General features: G+C 60.2%; 1 protein-coding gene across 1 annotated transcript; it reads right to left on the bottom strand.

Moving 5' to 3' along the window:
* Positions 1–3,756: 3,756 nt before the first annotated feature.
* On the bottom strand, positions 3,757–14,051 carry TBX2 (T-box transcription factor 2). The gene is made up of 7 exons (XM_041482829.1): positions 13,122–14,051; positions 12,135–12,402; positions 9,573–9,719; positions 8,322–8,398; positions 8,073–8,242; positions 6,214–6,827; positions 3,757–5,381 (listed from the first exon to the last, which is right to left on the bottom strand). The coding sequence occupies exons 1-7, from the start codon at positions 13,484–13,486 to the stop codon at positions 4,932–4,934; spliced, it is 2,091 nt and encodes a 696-aa protein (XP_041338763.1). The 5' UTR covers positions 13,487–14,051; the 3' UTR covers positions 3,757–4,931.
* Between the last annotated feature and the right edge of the window lie 1,707 nt (positions 14,052–15,758).

The raw sequence follows: 15,758 nt of genomic DNA, 5'->3' as shown, positions 1-15,758 counted from the left end.
TTGGGTTTCCTGCCACCTCACAACCAAGCGGTGCCGCTCCCTGCCGCTGGCCCGAGCTGGGAGCTGTGTTTCCCCCCAGGACAGCAGCGGAGGGGGCAGCTGGGCTCCCCCCGCCCGGAGCCTCGCTCCATCCCGTCGGATGTCCCGAGCAGAGCCTCCTCCCTTCCCGGCGCGGCTCCGAGGAAGGCTTGGGAAAAGGCCCGGGCGGGCGCCGAGGGGCGATGGACCTGGCTCTCCCTCGCCATCACCCGCCGCTGTAAACAACCGGAATAAACCGAGAGCCTCCCCTTTCCCCTTTCCCACCCTGCCTGAAGAGCAAGGACGGAGCAAACGGTGCCTGCGGCTAAGAACCGGCTCCGTATCAAAATAAACAGCTGCTTTTTCACTGATAATGTTTTTACCCCCCCCTCCCCTCCGCCCCCCAGACACCCACACGGATCAAAGTGGCTCTGGGAACCTTGTGGCAGAGAACAGCCTGGACGGCTGCTCCTTCCCACAGCCCCGGCCCGGGACAAGGACCGTGCCCCCGCGCGGAGAACGGGCCAGAACCGGAGGAGCGGGGCTAAGAAGCCTTTGAGATGGGGGTGCCCGCAGGAAGGACCCAGGCAGAGGGTCCAGGGGCTCAGCCTTGGAGCAGACAGGGGGGACTCTACACCGGGGCTCCCCGCACAGCCCCATCAACCCCGTCCGGCCGCAGGTGCGGAGCCGCGGCCGCGCATCCCGCCCCGAGCGCGCAGGTGGCGGGGATGTCCGGCCGGGATGGGGGGCGAGACCTCGCCGGGAGCGGGGGCGGCTGTGCGCCGAGCCCGCCGGGGCCCCGCCGCTGCCCTTTGTCTATTGATCCGCCATCGGGAGCCGCAGACAGAGCGGCGGCCCCGCGGGTAATTTGGGGTTCCGGGGCCGTGACCGCGGCTGCGCCCCCCTCGCCCCTGCGCTCCGCGGGGCCCTAACTGGGAGCTCGGCCCGCTCCGCTTTGTCCCGGTGCGGAGGCAGCGCGGCGCCAGCCCGACAGAAGGAGCTGCCGCCCCACCGCCCACCCGCGCCCGTTCCGTCCGTCTGTCCGTCCGTCCGGGGCTCCCTTTCCCCGACGGCCGCACCCCGCGCTCGCACGGTCGGGAGCGGCAGATGCTCGGTGAAAAGTTCCAGTGGGGGATTTGATCCTGTGTGTGGCCCTGGGCTGGGAGCAGCTCCTGATGGAGGGCAGGATGCTGGCACCGCGGCATGCCCAGCTCCACGGCATCGTTTCTCAGAGCCTCGCCCTTTCTGCAGCTTTCAGTATTTAAGGCGAGCTTATAAAAAATAGAAATCGACTTTTTACGCAGACAGGGCAAGTGAGATGATTTTAAACTAAAGGAGGTGAGATTTAGATTAAATGTTGGTGGGAAATCCTTCCCTGTGAGGGTGGTGAGGCCCTGGCACAGCTTGCCCAGAGAAGCTGTGGCTGTTCAATCCCCGGGAGTGTTCAGGGCCAGGTTAGATGAGGCTTGGAACAACCTGGACTAGTAGAAAGTGTCCCTACCCACAGCAGAGGCTTGGAACATGACGGGCTTTAAGATTCCTCCCAACCATTCTTTGGTTCTGCTATTCTGCCCCACGTCCATGACCCAAAATTCACAGTGGCCCTGTGGTAAGACATGAACACAGGGCCAGCAGCCCAGATGAGGGGCGAGGGGTCCTGCAGAGCCCCCCCTGGGCTGCCCAGGGACACGATCCGTGGCAGCGTTCCCCCTCTGCAGGGCTGCGAGATGCTCTGGCATGAGCTCATGTTCCTGTTTACAAACACCCGCCCATGGAGCCCTTCCAGCAGCGCTATTGTGCTGCACGGCAGCTCAGCCAAGGCGGCCGGGCTTTGTCCACCAGCCCCACGAAGCCCTCAGGGCAGCTCTGCTATTTTTAGTGCCTGGCCAAGCACCTCGTGCATTTAGCTGAAGAAACCCAGAACTCACCACTCACCTAGTGAAGATTTTGGTGTGTGAGGACCTCGTTGCTCTGCTAACATGGCAGCAGGGTTTAGGTGGTAAAACACCGGCTCCAGGCAGCACCAGAACGCCCAGAACTTTATTTTTGTGGCTCAGCAGTGGCCACAGTGGCATGGCCAAGGCAGGCTTTGCCAGGTGCAGAGCAGCAGAGCCATGGGGGGGCCGTGCCGGGTGTGCCCCCGCGGGGCCTCCCAGCGCCTTTTCACAGCTGAGGAAAAGAAATCCCAGCACAGTGCGTGACTAATCGGGAGCTGCTCATCGAGCTGCTTGAATAGGGTTTCTCAGAGCCTGGGGAAGGCCAGGGCAGGCGTGGAGCAGCTTGGCTCCTGCTGAAACAGCCTGGCTGCGGGGGCAGGCCCTGCTCCCTGCCTTTGGGCACTGTTCTTCAGGGTCACCGTCATGAACCCACAGAACACTTTTCCCCTTCCCAGTGAAGAGCAGCTTTGTGCTCAGTGGGCAGGTTGGGATGCCCTGCTGGCAGCATTGCTTGGTCCCCAGTCCAGGATGGGTGACAGGGTTGTCCCTGACCTACCAGGATGGCAGGAACCCATCGTGAGGCTGCCCCAGCATGTTCTGCAGTGCTGTCACCCTCTCCCCACCGTGATTTTCCCAACCACCTTAGCCAAAATCCAGCCTGGATGGATTAGAGGGAAAGGGCCAGAGGAGCCCCCACACTGGCACAGCTTGTGCCCCCTCACTGAACATAAAGCCCATTAAATTGCTGCTCATCCTGAGTCCTGTTTATTCAGAAATAACCCTGCAAGCCTCACTTAATCACCACACTTCCCTCCTCCTGGGGAAGGCATTCCCACCCCGCTGGTCCCCTGCAAACAGGAATAACCACAGAGGCAACATCTCCTCTCCCCCGCCCAGGAACCCACCCCACACCTCTTCTCAGACTCTGGGGGGGTTCAAAGCCCCTTCCGTGCCCCCGCGGGAACGGCAGCGCGGGGGAGGCCGAGGAGGAGCCGGGCCCGCCCCGTCGGGGCTGCGCGGCGGCGCCAGCAGAGGGCGCCCTGCGCCCGCCCGGGGACCGGGAACGGCCGGGGAAAGGAGGGATCGCTGCTCCTTCCTCCGGGACCGGGAACGGCCGGGGAAAGGAGGGATCGCTGCTCCTTCCTCCGGGACAGCGATCCCGCCCGGGACCGGGAAGGGCCGAGCAAAGGAGGGATCGCTGCTCCTTCCCCGCGACGCCCCCACCGGCTCTGGGCGCGGGGGCAAACGGGGGGATTTAAAGCCCACGGCTCGCAGCGACCCCATCCCCGGCGGTACCGGCACGCCAGGGTCGCTCCGTCACCATCCCGGACGGCACCGGTGTGCCTGGGTCGTCCATTCCCCGTCACCCCTTCCCCGTCACCCCTTCCCCGTTATCCCTTCCGCAGGACCGCCGGTGCCGCTCTGCCCCGCTCGCTCCCGGTGTCAGCAGCGCTCCCCGGTCTCGGAGCGTCCCCGCAGCCGCGGAGGGCCCGGGGACAGCGGAGGCAGCCTGGCACCCGCGGAAGGTCCCGGTGCCGCTTCCCCTCCGCCCCCGCGCACCTGTCCCGCGGCGGGGCCGGTGAATCCCGGGGGGCGGCGACCCCCGACGGGCAGAGCCGGGGGTCGTGCCCGGCGCAGCCCGGGGCGTTCCGGGCTTTCCCCGTCAGCCGCGGAGGCTCCGCGCCCCGCGGAAGGGGCGGCTCCCAGCGCTGCGCACCTGCGGAGGAGCGGCGGCCCCGACGGGGCGGAGCGGCCGCGGGAATGAAACAGGCGGGAGCCGGCAGGACTTCTCCGAGTAGACTTTTTTTTTTTTTTTTATTGAAAGATGTGAGAATTCATCAAAACTGAACAGACAAGATACCCGAGTAACCAGCACGTTGCAAATCATGTATCTTTTTTTATTTTAAAACAAATATAGAGCACAGTCCTGTGATATTTAAATTTATTATACTTGTTATTTAAAATTTTTTTTTTTTTTTTTTTTTTTTTTTTTTTTTGTTCTGGAGTGAAAAATAAAAACCTGAGGTTTATTCCTGCATTCTCTATACCCCGCACTGTAACAATATTTTAGTTACGTTTTGGATTCGTTAGTTTATTTTTTTTTCTTGCAAAAGTCCGTTAAAGGATTGAAATCTTAGTTTTAATGACTCCAAAAATTGTTTTATCAGTGGCACATGATTGTCCTAGAGAACAGGCGGGATAAACAATATTTTAAAACACAGAGAAACCGATATCTCCTTCAATCACAAAGAGCTAAATAGTTTTCATTTACAATATATATGTTCATGTAAAATGAAAAAAAAAAAAAGAAAAAAACTTAAATGCGAGGAGTTAAACTCTAAATATTATGTACACACCAATGTACAACTCTGAATAAATTAATACCAATTTGCATATTCTGGGATCCTTATAGCTTATTTACACAAATTACCATTTATTTCATAAATATCTGCCCAGGTACCCACGAAGCTCCCCCCGCCGTGCCCGCCCTGCGCGGCGGCGGCGGCTGCCGGGGCGGTTTGCTTTCCATCTTCCTTTTCTTATCTCTTTTTTTTTCTTCCTCTTTTTAAATTATTTTTTCCTTTCCCCCTCCCCTTGCACAGATGAGGGTTTGGCCCCTCTCGCTGCCCACCGAAGCAGGGGCCGCCCCGTCCATCAGGTGTCTCGGTACCAGCTCCTCACCCTGCCCCGAGCTGCGCAGTGCCCGGAGCGGGGGGCTGGGGGGTCCTGGGGGGCCTCGCTGGGGCGGGGGGAGCCGCTCCCAGCCCCACAGCCGAAGGGGGGTGGGCAAGCCCTGCGCTCCAGCTGTCCCTCCTGGCTCTGGGGTGGTGGCTCCTCACGGCCGGCAGGGTCCATCCCTCTGCTGCAGCACCCCCGGCTCCCTGTCTGCTCCCAGCAATAAATATTTATACTGTGCTGTACAAAATACCAGTGCTTCTCCGCCCCGCCGCGAGGGCTCGCTGCCCGCCCCGCCGGTCACTTCGGGGACTCCCTGCCGGGTGACAGCTCCCGCTGGCTCTCCAGCCCGCTCACCAGTCTCTGGATGTTCTGCAGTTCATTGAGGGACTCCTTCAGCGAGCCCTTGGGGGAGGCGGCGGGGCGCTGGCTGCCCCCCTTGTGCAGGGGCACCTCGGGGGGCAGGGGGCTGGACTCCCGGCTGCTGCCGGCCTTGGAGCCCTCGGAGCCGGGGTTGAGGCTGGCGGGCAGGCCGGTGGTCAGCAGGTTGGTGCTGGGCGGGATGGTGACCGGGAGCTGGTAGGGGCTGAAGCGCAGGCGGGGCCGGCTGCTGCCCAGGAAGGGGTTGCGGGACAGCGGCCCCGCGGCGGCAGCGCTGGTGGCCGGCATGGCCGAGGCGGCCGCTGCGGCCGCTGCCATGTAGGTGTAGGGGTAGGGGAAGAGTCCGCCGAAGGTGGGCATCGGGATTCCCTGAGGAGAGAGAGAGGAAGAGATGTCAGATTGTGCTGCTGGCTCTGCCGCATCCCCCCTCCTGTCTGCCACGCCACGGCTGTGTTCCCAAAAAAAGGCAAAGATGGAACAGCTCGGTGTCACCCTAAAAACAGCGCGGGGGTATCTGTGTGGAATGGGCTGAGGGAGGGGGTACAGCCCCTTCCAGCCCATCCCGAGCCAGGCTGGGGACACCGAGCACAAACCCCTCTCTGAGATCTGCCTCATCCCCTCCCCACACGCTGCCTGTGCAGCATCACAGCCCCTTAACCGCATTAAAACACATTGTTAAGCAGCATGGATAAATTAGGGAAGTTCAAAGCCATCTTTATGTATTCCATCAGAGGAGATGGGAAAGGCAGCACCAGCACAGGCGCTGTGGGAGTGCTTCAGAGCTGACAGGAAGACAGGGAGCTGCTGGATGGGAACAGCCAGGTCAGGCAGGGCCACAGCTCCTGACTCTGCCCTTGACTATGGAGGAGCCATAGCAGCTGCAAAAAATTTGAGATTCCTTCTCAAATCAACCCCGAAGTCGCCTTCAAAATGTCCTCCGTGTTCTGCCTGTGCCAAATCCGGTAACATCTCAGGGATGTGTCACTCCTTGTCCCTATGGGCTGCAGAGGGCCTGGGGGGGGCTGGGGGCACCAGCAGCTCCTTCCCCGCAATGGGGCCACCCTGGATGTCCCCACACTGGGAGTGACACTGGCCAGGTCCGACCTGCATCATCACTCAGGGAGCTTTTAGGGAGGACATGAAGAGGAGATTCCAGGGCCCAACTGGACAGCAAGGATAGGGAGGGGGACACAGGGCTTACCTGAGAGGCCAACATGTGCTGGGAGAGGTGGAAAGGGAAGGGGGTGGCCGTCCCTGCTGCGCCCGGGGCGGACGAGAGGGCTCCATTCTCCAGGCTGCCCCCGCCGGTCACCGAGGCCAGCAAGTGTCCCATACCCATGGCAGAGAAGGCGCCGGGGGCCATGGCAAACTGTCCTGGGTGGATGAAGAGGGGCTGCCCAGCGCCCAGCGGGCTGAAGAACTGCTGCCCATGGAGGCCAGAGAGCGCCAGGCTCTGCAGGTGCCCGGTGCTCAGGTGCGGGGGGCTGTCCGTGTGCACCATCAGCGGGGCGAAGGCCTCCTTGCCCAGCCCGCCGCCCTCCGTGTCCTTCTTGCCTGGCTCCGTCTCTTTCCTCCTTCCTTCCACCTTGTCCTTCTCCAGGCCCCGTGCGCCGAACAGGCCCTCGCCAGGAGCCTCCCGGGGCGATGCACCATCCTTGACTTTCTCTGGGCTGTGCCTCTCCTTGCTCCGCTCCTCCGGGCACCGGGGGCTGCCGCGGGGCGTCGCGTCCTCCGCGCTGGGGCTGGCTGCTGCCACCGGCCGCTCCTCCGGCACCTTCTCCACCTCCGTGTCGCTGTCAGCCCCTGGCTTCTCCTCTGCAAAGGGATGGAGGGGCACAGGGTCAGAGCAGAAGCGCCCAGAGGAGGTGAGGAAGGGGTCACTCACAAGAGCCCTGGTGTCAGGGAGGGGTCGGACAGTGAAGCCGCGATCGTTATTAATGGGAGAGACTCGTTTTTGGGGCAGAAGTGGGTCCTCGTGCTACGGTCACTCTGGGGAATGGGGATTAACTACAGCAAGTCCTGTGGCTGTGCCAGACAGGAAGAACATGTTTGATGGAGAACCAGAATCTGTTACAGCATCGCTCTCCTCAGCTGCAAAGTCCAAGCAGGCTGGGGAGCGGGGATGAGGAGAGCGGGCAGTGGACAGCGCGGGAGGAAATGGTCCTGCGTATATTTAATTACATGGAGCTGATCGCCAGTGCACCGTGGATTTATTCCAAATGTGCAGGTTGAGACAGGTTAAAGAGGCAGTTTTAAGGCTGGGAGTATGGTATAGACTTCGCTAAAAAGGGCTTTAATTTAAAAAACCCCATTGAGCTCTCAGAGGAGCAGGGGGATGCGAGGCGAGGGGCTGGTGAGGGCGAGGGGAGCTGAGCCCCTGCCTGAACGGCTCCACTAAACGAGAAAAGCCTTTTGGTGCGGGTGAGGTGAAGCTCTGCAGGCTGGGGCAAATATTCGGGGAAGCCTTTGAAAGTGGAGAGGGGTGTAATAAACCCTCCCTGCAGCTCGGGGTGGGGGGTTGCAGTTTTGATGAAGGTTTGCAGGGAATCGAGTTGGTGGAAAGTTTAAAGAGCAGATTGATAGTGCGGCGAGACAAAACCCAGCGTCGAACAACTGCAGCGTGGGAGATGCTGGTTTATTTCCATTTACCAGCCTGAAGCCCTGGAGTTACAACATCTTTTTCCTCTTTCAAATGTATTAATTATTTTTCTTTTCTCTCTTTTCTCTCTTTTTTAGGGGAGTGTGAGATTCCCATGGAAGGCAGGGCACTCCAGGCTAAGGTGGTGAGCCCATTTGCCATTTCTTCTTGTATTATATAAATACAAGACATCAGGTGGATAGAGGATAAAATATATATTCAAAAGAAAATACATAAAGAGAAAAACATTGCAACCCGTGAACGCAATTTACGTTTCCTCTATTTTTACCCTTTTGAACCCTGGGCTCTCCTGTGCGCATCCCCATCTTTATTTTCCCCAATATTTTGCCTCGATGCCCTCATGAAATCAGCACGCAGCAGGGACATTTGGGGACATTTGGGGACCGCGACTGCTGCCTTACCTCTGCCGCTGCCCTTGAGGCGCAGGGGGCTGGGGAGGGCACCCACGGGCGAGTGCAGGGCATCGCGCACGGCCGAGGGCTCGCAGGAGGAGGCGTCCGACTCGCCGCCGTCGCGGTCGGGCTTGCAGGGCTCCTCGTACATCCGCAGGGACGGCAGGGACAGCTGCTTCCTGCGGGAGAGAGGCAGCGTCGGGCACCGGCCGAGCCCCCGCGGGCGCGGAGCCGGGGGGGGACGGGAGCACCCCTTACCTCTTCTCCCGCCGGCCATTGCCCGTGTCCCGAAAGCCTTTGGCGAAGGGATTGTTATCGATTTTCAGCTGCGTGATCTGCCGGGGGGGAAAAGGAGAGAGGGGGCGGTGTGAAGGAGCCCTGGCCGCCCCCCTCCCCGCCGCCGTCGGGGAGCGCGGGGTGCGCGGCGCAGGCGGCGGAACCCGCGTTAACACACCGCATGCTTTATTAAAAATGATGCTGAGGTTTGGGGCTTGAATTATTAATTGCGTCTTAATGATAGGAAGTTATTTTTCACGGCCCCCCGGAGGGAAGATGGCGACTGAGCTGCGAGGCGCTGGTTAAAAGCTATTCTTATCCCTCCCTGCCACGGGCTGCTGCGGCCGGCGACATCAGGGCCCTCAGTAATGCATGGCTCTGAAACACGGCCCCGAGAGGGGCTCTGGAAAAGACCCGGCTGCCCGGCCCCGCCGCGACCCCCGGCCCGAGCATCCCCCGGCCCGAGCATCCCCCGCCCGACGGGGCCCACGGCCGGCGGCCGGCCCGCGCAGCTTGCGGCGGCCGAGCAGACAAAGTGCTCTTTAATCGATTGTGACTCTTCGCCATAAACTTTACGAGGGAAACAAGCCCACCAGGACCCTCAGACAGAGCTGTCAATTAGCATCAGCAGCCAGGGGTGGAGGTGGGGGTCAGCTTTTGGGTTAAAACACATGCACAACTCTTGGAAGGGGACGGCAGAGGCTCTGCTCCCCATCGAGGGCTCCTGGCTCTGCCTGCTCACAGGGTGACACTTGCTAAATCACGAAAGCAACTAAAATTAGCTTATCTGCCTCTATTTTTTGGCTCCTCCAGAGCCCTGGGCACCTTCTTGGTGAGGCTGCCCAGGCCTGGTGCTGCTCTTCACCACCTGGGCCTGCAGCAAAGACTCCCACAGCCCAGAAAGGCGCAACAAACTCCATGGGGGAATTATTAATAGTAATAATAAAAATACTGACAACAGCACGAATATAACACTAAAAATAGCGATAATAATACAAGCAGTATGAGGGCGCATCCTGCTCTGAGGACTCGAGGTTTAACCTTTCTACTGTTGCTGGGTTTTGCCCTGAAATATCCTCTCCAACACAGAAAAAATATACCCTGATACAGGGTAAGGGATGGAACAGGGGTGAGAACAAGGAGAGGGACAGGGATGGGGACAGGGAGAGGGACAGGAAAAGGATAGGGAGAGGGACAGGGAGAGGGCCAGGGCCAGGGGCTGCCCGGCCATACCTTGTCGTTCTGGTAGGCAGTGACGGCGATGAAGTCGGTCTCGGGGAACACGTAGGTGCGGAAGGTGCTGTAGGGCAGCTTGAGGATGTCGTTGGCCCGGACGATGTGGAACCTGGGCTGGTACTTGTGCATGGAGTTCAGGATGGTCTGGGATGGGCGAGAGAGCACAGCCCGCGGCTGCCGTCAGCCCCACGCATCCAGCTCCCTCCCGAAAAAAAACCCTTTTCTCCCGAAAACATCCCCAAAAAACCACACCACTCAAATTCACCGTGAGGAAGAAATGCCGGCGAAAGATTTTTTTTTTTTTTTCTTTTTCTTTTGTTGATGCCATTGCAGGATCTGTCCCCAAAGAAGGAGGTCAGGGAACGCAGGCAGAGCGGCATCTTTGCGGGTGTTAAGCACGGCAATAAAGCAGCAAAAGGGATCTCCCAGTTTTATTACAGCCCTGCGAACGCGAGGCGACTTTTCGACACGTTTCTCACCGCTTTTCATATTTCCGTCCTTAAAAATAAATTATTATCCCTCACCACCACAAAAAAAAATAATGTTAAAAGGCTCTGGGTGAGAGTCGGGGGCGGCAGGAGCCGGTGCCAGCCCCAGCCAGCTCCTGCGACCTGAAAGGAGCGTTTCACCACGAGCCATAGCAAATTTATGTCTCGGAGCAACGTTGCAGAAGGAACAGACTTTTTTTTTTTTTTCCCTTTCCAGCCAGGTGTCTGAAAGCCTCGCCAACACTCAAAGCCGTTCTCTACCCTTTCGTTTTATTTTTTGAGTTTGGTTTGTTGGTTTTTTTTTTAGTAAAACCCGAATTCCCCGTGATTTGGCTGAGGATTTTGGAAGCGGCTGAACGCCCCAAGCCGCGCCTCTGGGGCCGCTCCGACCCCTTGCCCCTCGCTGCCTGCTTTCCTGCACGATAGCTTTTAAATAATTCCCCAACCTGCTGTGGTCGGACTGAAATGCAGAATTCACTGCCCAGAATTCGTAGAGGGACGGCGAAAGCTTGAGTAATTATTGTCAAATAACGTCAGCCAAATGGCTAAATAATTATCACTTCATTTCGGTTTAGAAGGTAATAAAAAAAATCCCCCCCCCTTTTTTTTTTTTTAACCCAAGCAATAATCACCTGCTGATGAACTGTCGGATCTATGTTATATTGATATAATCTAGATGGGATTTATCATAAAAATGGTGCAAAAATTCTCATTCAGGCGTGCAAATCTGCATTCCTTTAAAAAAATAATCATCCTTCTCTGACCAGATGGGCACTGCCTAAACCCTCATCTCGCAGATTTAACAGTCCGGATTTTGGACAACGACAGATACCAGAAATCTTTAATTGAAGGAGGCGAACCGTTAAAAGCGCTGAATCAAACTAGTTTTTCACCATTACAAAAAAAAAATAAGGTATTTTTTAGACTCCTTCTCTATCGATTTACCTTTCTGGCTATAAATAACCTCGCAATATATTATTTAACAAAGACGCCGTTTCCTGCCTTAAGAGAAAAAAATAAAAGTGAGAGAGAGAGAGAAAAAAAAAAAAAAAGAAAAAAAAGAGAGTGGAAAAAATAGAGAAGGAAAAAAAAATAAAAAGAGAGGGGAAAGAAAGTTCTCCTGGAGGTGAGGAGCTGCTCTGAGCTCCCCACCCGAGCGGGGTCCCGCAGCCCCCGCGGCTCCGCCGGGCCCGGCTCCCCGCTAATTACCGTATCAGCAGCGCTGCACGATGAACTTTCCCTTTATCGCCCTAAACGCTCGCTCGGAGGAAGGAGAGCTGGCCGGAGAGCTGGGATTTCCCCCTCCGTGCATTCCCGCAGGATGAGCTCCCCTCGCGTTCTGACCCTGCTGTCTGCGGCTCTCTGCAAGCGGCCAGAGCTCTCCGCTGCCTTTCTTTTCCCTCTCCCTCTCTCCTTTTCCTTTCCTTGTTTATTTTGGTTGGTAGTTTTTTGGCTTAATTCCTTCGTTTTGTTTTACCTCCTTTAGGTGATGCAGATACCATCAGTAGGGATATAAACAGAGGGGTTTTCAGAGGCAGATGGTGCCAAACCACTCCAGCCCTTCTCCCGCTTGAGGAAACCCAGCGCAGGTGCCGCCGGGCCCGGCTCCGCTCGGTCCGGGTGGCAGCGACATCCCCTGTCCGGCCACCGCCCCGTCGGGGCTTCCCCCGCACGGCCTCGGCCCCGCACATTCACCTCCCAAAATTCCTGTCCCCGCAAAGCCTCCGAGGCTGGCAAGACGCAGCAGGACAGGACGGGGAGGCCGGGGATGCGGGAGCCAAGGGGAGCCCGAGGCTGCCCGCAGCCCAACCCTCCTTTTTCTCTCGGAGAACGGGAGCTGCCCCTCGGTACCGGGCGGGACCGGGGGCTGCGGGACAGCCGGGCCACGGCAAGGCCGGGCCAGGCCCTGCCGCTCAGCCCGACCCGGCTGGAGGAGGCTCTAAAGCTCCGCGGTTCACCCGGGGAGATCACGGGCAGATCCTGCACCGGGCAAACCCCGCACCGGGCAAACCCCGCACCTTCCCGGGGTCCCTGCCCGGGGGGCTCCACTCTGCCCCTCAGCCGCACTTACAAAGCCGTGCTTATCCGAGATGTTGTTGGTGAGCTTGAGCTTGTGAAAGGCAACAGGTTTGGCCATCCACTGCTCCCCCGTGGCCGGGCTGTCGGGGTGGATGTACATGCGCTTGGGCATCTCCGGGTCGGCCTTGCCGGCCACCATCCAGCGGGAGTTGTGGAATTTGTACCGGCAGTCGTCGGCCGCCACTATATCCATCAGCAAAATGTACTTGGCCTTCTTGTCCAGGCCGCTCACCCGCACCTTGAACGGGGGGAACATCCTCCTGCGGAGAGACCCAGAGCAGTACAGGGCTGCCCCCGCCCGCCGTCGACCCCCGACGGCTGCGGCCCCGCCGAGCCCCCGGCACCGCCCGGTCCCGGTCCCACCGAGCCCCCGGCACCGCCCGGCCCCGGCTGCTGCTCCCAAACCACCATCTTTTAGTTTAGCTCGCTCAGGATTCCCATACTTCCTCACGTCCCACCTCTTCTCATCCCGCCGTGCAGCCCACACCGTGGCAGAAAGCAGGGAAAAGCTCAAAAATCCCATTTCGGGAAATAAGGGGCGAAAATATATTCTTGTTTTCTTCTATTTCTCTGCCCTTCGCCGACCCGCTCGCTCAGCACCTCGGGCTGCCTCCCCCGGGCCCGGGGCCACGGGCAGGGCCGGGGACGACCCCGGACGTGGGGAAAGTTTGGCAGGAGGGAAGGAAGCGGCGGGAAGCGGAGTAAACAACGGGAGCGGGGGGTTCCGAGCGCTCAATTAACGCGCACGAATTTAATTCGGGATCGCGCTCGGAAAAGTAGTAATGGGAGGCGGGGGGAGCGGTGACGGGAAAGCTCGGAGGAGCGGAGGGGAAACACATCCGAAAAACTCCAGGGATCGAAACTCCCGGCGTTAACTCACGGGGACGGATGGGAAGAGGGATGGAGCGAGGGGCGAGGGCGCTGCGCGGCCGCGCAGGTGCGGGGAGGGCTGGGGGGGCTGCGCGGGGCCGGCTCTTACCTCCCGGACTTGGTGATCACCATCTCGGTGCCCAGCTTGTGAAACTGGTCCCAAAGCTCTTTGGCTTCCAGCGTTACTTTGGGGTCGTCCTCGACCTCCTCCTCGGGTTCCAGGCTTTTGAGCGAGCGCAGATGAGCGGCTTGGTGGTGGTGTCCCAGGGCCGAGACGTGCAGCCCGGCCTCGGCCGCCCCGGCCAGCCCCGGGTCCGGCATGGGCTTCGCCAACGCCGCCGGAGGCAGAGCCAGAGCCGGGAAAAAGGACGGCTGGGCGGCTGCGAGGAAAGCGGACATGGGGAAATCAGCCGGCCGGGGTGCGTGGAAGGGGTGGTAAGCCATGGCAGTCCCTGGGAAGGCTGGATCTCTCATCGGTGCATCCACAAATCCAGGAGAAAAAGAGGGATTCCCTTTACAGAAACGCGCGTGTGTGTATTTGTTGCGTTTTGTTTTTTTTTTCCCTTCTCCTGCCCAGCGAACTCGCTCGAGTCTCTGGAAGAGGAAGGAAAATCAACAACACACACACAATCTCCAAAAAATTAAAAAAAAAAAAAAAGAAGAAGAAAAAATAAGAAGGAAAAAAAAGGAAAAGCGAAGCAGTTCCCGGCTCCTGGGACTCCCGGTCTGCGGAGGGGAGACAGTAGGTCCTTATTTTTTGTTGTTGTTGTTGCAGCGAGGGAGAGCGAGCGAGGGAACGAGCCCTCCCAGGAAAGTCCTTCCCGACACTAAAATAGAAACAAAAGCCGGGTCGGGGCTGCGCGGGGCTGCGCGGGGCGCGGCGGAGCAGGGGCGGCCGCGCTGCCCTCACACCCCCGCGGGCCCGGGCTGCGCCCCGGCGGGGCCGGCCCCGCTCCGCGCTCCGCGCTCGGCGCTGGGGCTCGGGCTGCTCATGGCCAAAGGAGCCGAGTGGGAGCGGTGAGATCTTGTCCTGATCTCTGTAAAACTGTGACTATCTCACATGTCCTTCCTGCTCTGATCCGCCCGCTAATGAGCCAAGCCCCCTTGATTGCTGATTTTACGCGTTTCAGACCAATTGTGGATCTGCATAGGCGGGGTTTTGACAGCTCCGGCCAAGCTCCGGGCGCGGGGGGGCGGGGGGCGCGGAGGGAGGGAGGAAGGGAAGAAGGAAAAAAAAAAAAAAAAAGGGGGAGAAAAAAAAAAAGAAGAAGGTGTCGGAAGCATCGGCAGTAAGAAAACATGTCAACAGAATAAAATATTAACCAATGACAGAGAAAAGTGCTCGAAATCCCACCCCCGGCTCCTTTCCGCATACCGGGTCAGCCCCGGCTGCGCCGCCGGTGCGGGGCCAGCGCGGAGCCACCTCGGCGGAGCGGGGAGCGGAGCCACGGGGGCGGGGGGCGGCGGCAGAGGCCCCCGCCGGTCTCCGCGGGGGCGGCGGGCCGGGAAGGGGGGAGAGGCCGGGGGGAGCCCGGCGGCGGCGGCCGCCTTGCGACAGATCCTGGAGAGCGGACCGCGGTGGGGCGCGGCCCGCCCGCCGCTCCGCGCACAGCCGCGCAAAAGCCGCGCAGCGCCGACGGGGCGGCCGCCGGAAGCGCGGCCCGGCGGAGAGCTGCGGGCGGCGGCGAGGCCCCGAGCGGCGAGCTCCAGCGCGGGTGAGTCGCTCCCAGCCGTCGCCCCCCACCCTGCCGGCAGCCGCCCCGACCCGGAGCGGGGGGGGTTCCACCCGCAGCTCCGCGCCCGCGGAGGAGGCGCGCATCCCCAGACCCCGCCGTCGAGGCGCGTCGGGTGCGCGGCCGGGGGCCAGCGCGGCGGTGCCCGGCCGGAGGGGCTGTTTACCCGGGCGGGGGGAGGCAGATAAGGAGGAGGGGGGACACTCCGGGGCTGTTTGCTGAGGGATTAGGGCCGGTCCCGCCGCGCCGGGGCCCGGGGGGGCGGCGGGCGCGGTGGGTGTCCCCTCGGAGAGGCCGGTTTGGAGATCTGCGCTGATTAACTGAGGGCCGCGGTGGCTGAAGAGGGCCCTGGCGCCAGGCGGCTGAGCCCTCACAATAAAGACCCGTCTCTTGTCACTTCATATTTACCCCCAAATCTTCAAAAAGCGCCCTGCCATCCTTCCAAGGCTCCTGCCCCCGCCGCCTGCGCTGCGACCAGGCGGGACGGGGGGGGTGGCGGCCGGCCCACTCCTCTGCCCCCCGGCCTGTCCCCCCCGCCCCCGGGCCCTCCCGCTCCGCGGATGCGCAGCGAGGCGCGGCCGCAGTCGGAGCCCTCGTGGTCCTGTGTCGCTGCTCCCCGCGCAGGGTGGGATGCGTGGACCCCCGGGTGTCCCCTTCCCATTCCGACTTCTCCTCTTATTCCTCCGCCACGGTTCATCCTGCTGGTAGCGACCCCCGCCCGCATCCCCCGGCGGAGCCCCATCCCCATCCCCGGGGGATCTCGGGGCCGATCTCCACCTGCCCCGCGTCCCGCGGCAGGTTCACCTCTGCCCGCACCGCGCCCGGCCCCGCACCGCGCCCGAGGGGGGGTCCCGCTGACCATTGAACGGGCAGCGGGGACTGAAATTTAAACCCAATTTGGACTTTGCTTCCTCGCCGCCGTGGAAAAGTGCTGACGGCAGCTTTGGCAAAAGTGGGGCTTGCTTGTATTTTTTTTTTCTTCAATTCCCCCCCCCCCCCCCAACAAGGAAAAA

The sequence above is a fragment of the Pyrgilauda ruficollis genome, unplaced genomic scaffold, assembly GCF_017590135.1.
Source record: "Pyrgilauda ruficollis isolate IOZ18807 unplaced genomic scaffold, ASM1759013v1 scaffold59, whole genome shotgun sequence".
Lineage (NCBI taxonomy): Eukaryota > Metazoa > Chordata > Aves > Passeriformes > Passeridae > Pyrgilauda > Pyrgilauda ruficollis.
Note: the sequence above shows the minus strand (reverse complement) of the source record. Positions and strands in the feature narration are given on the sequence as shown.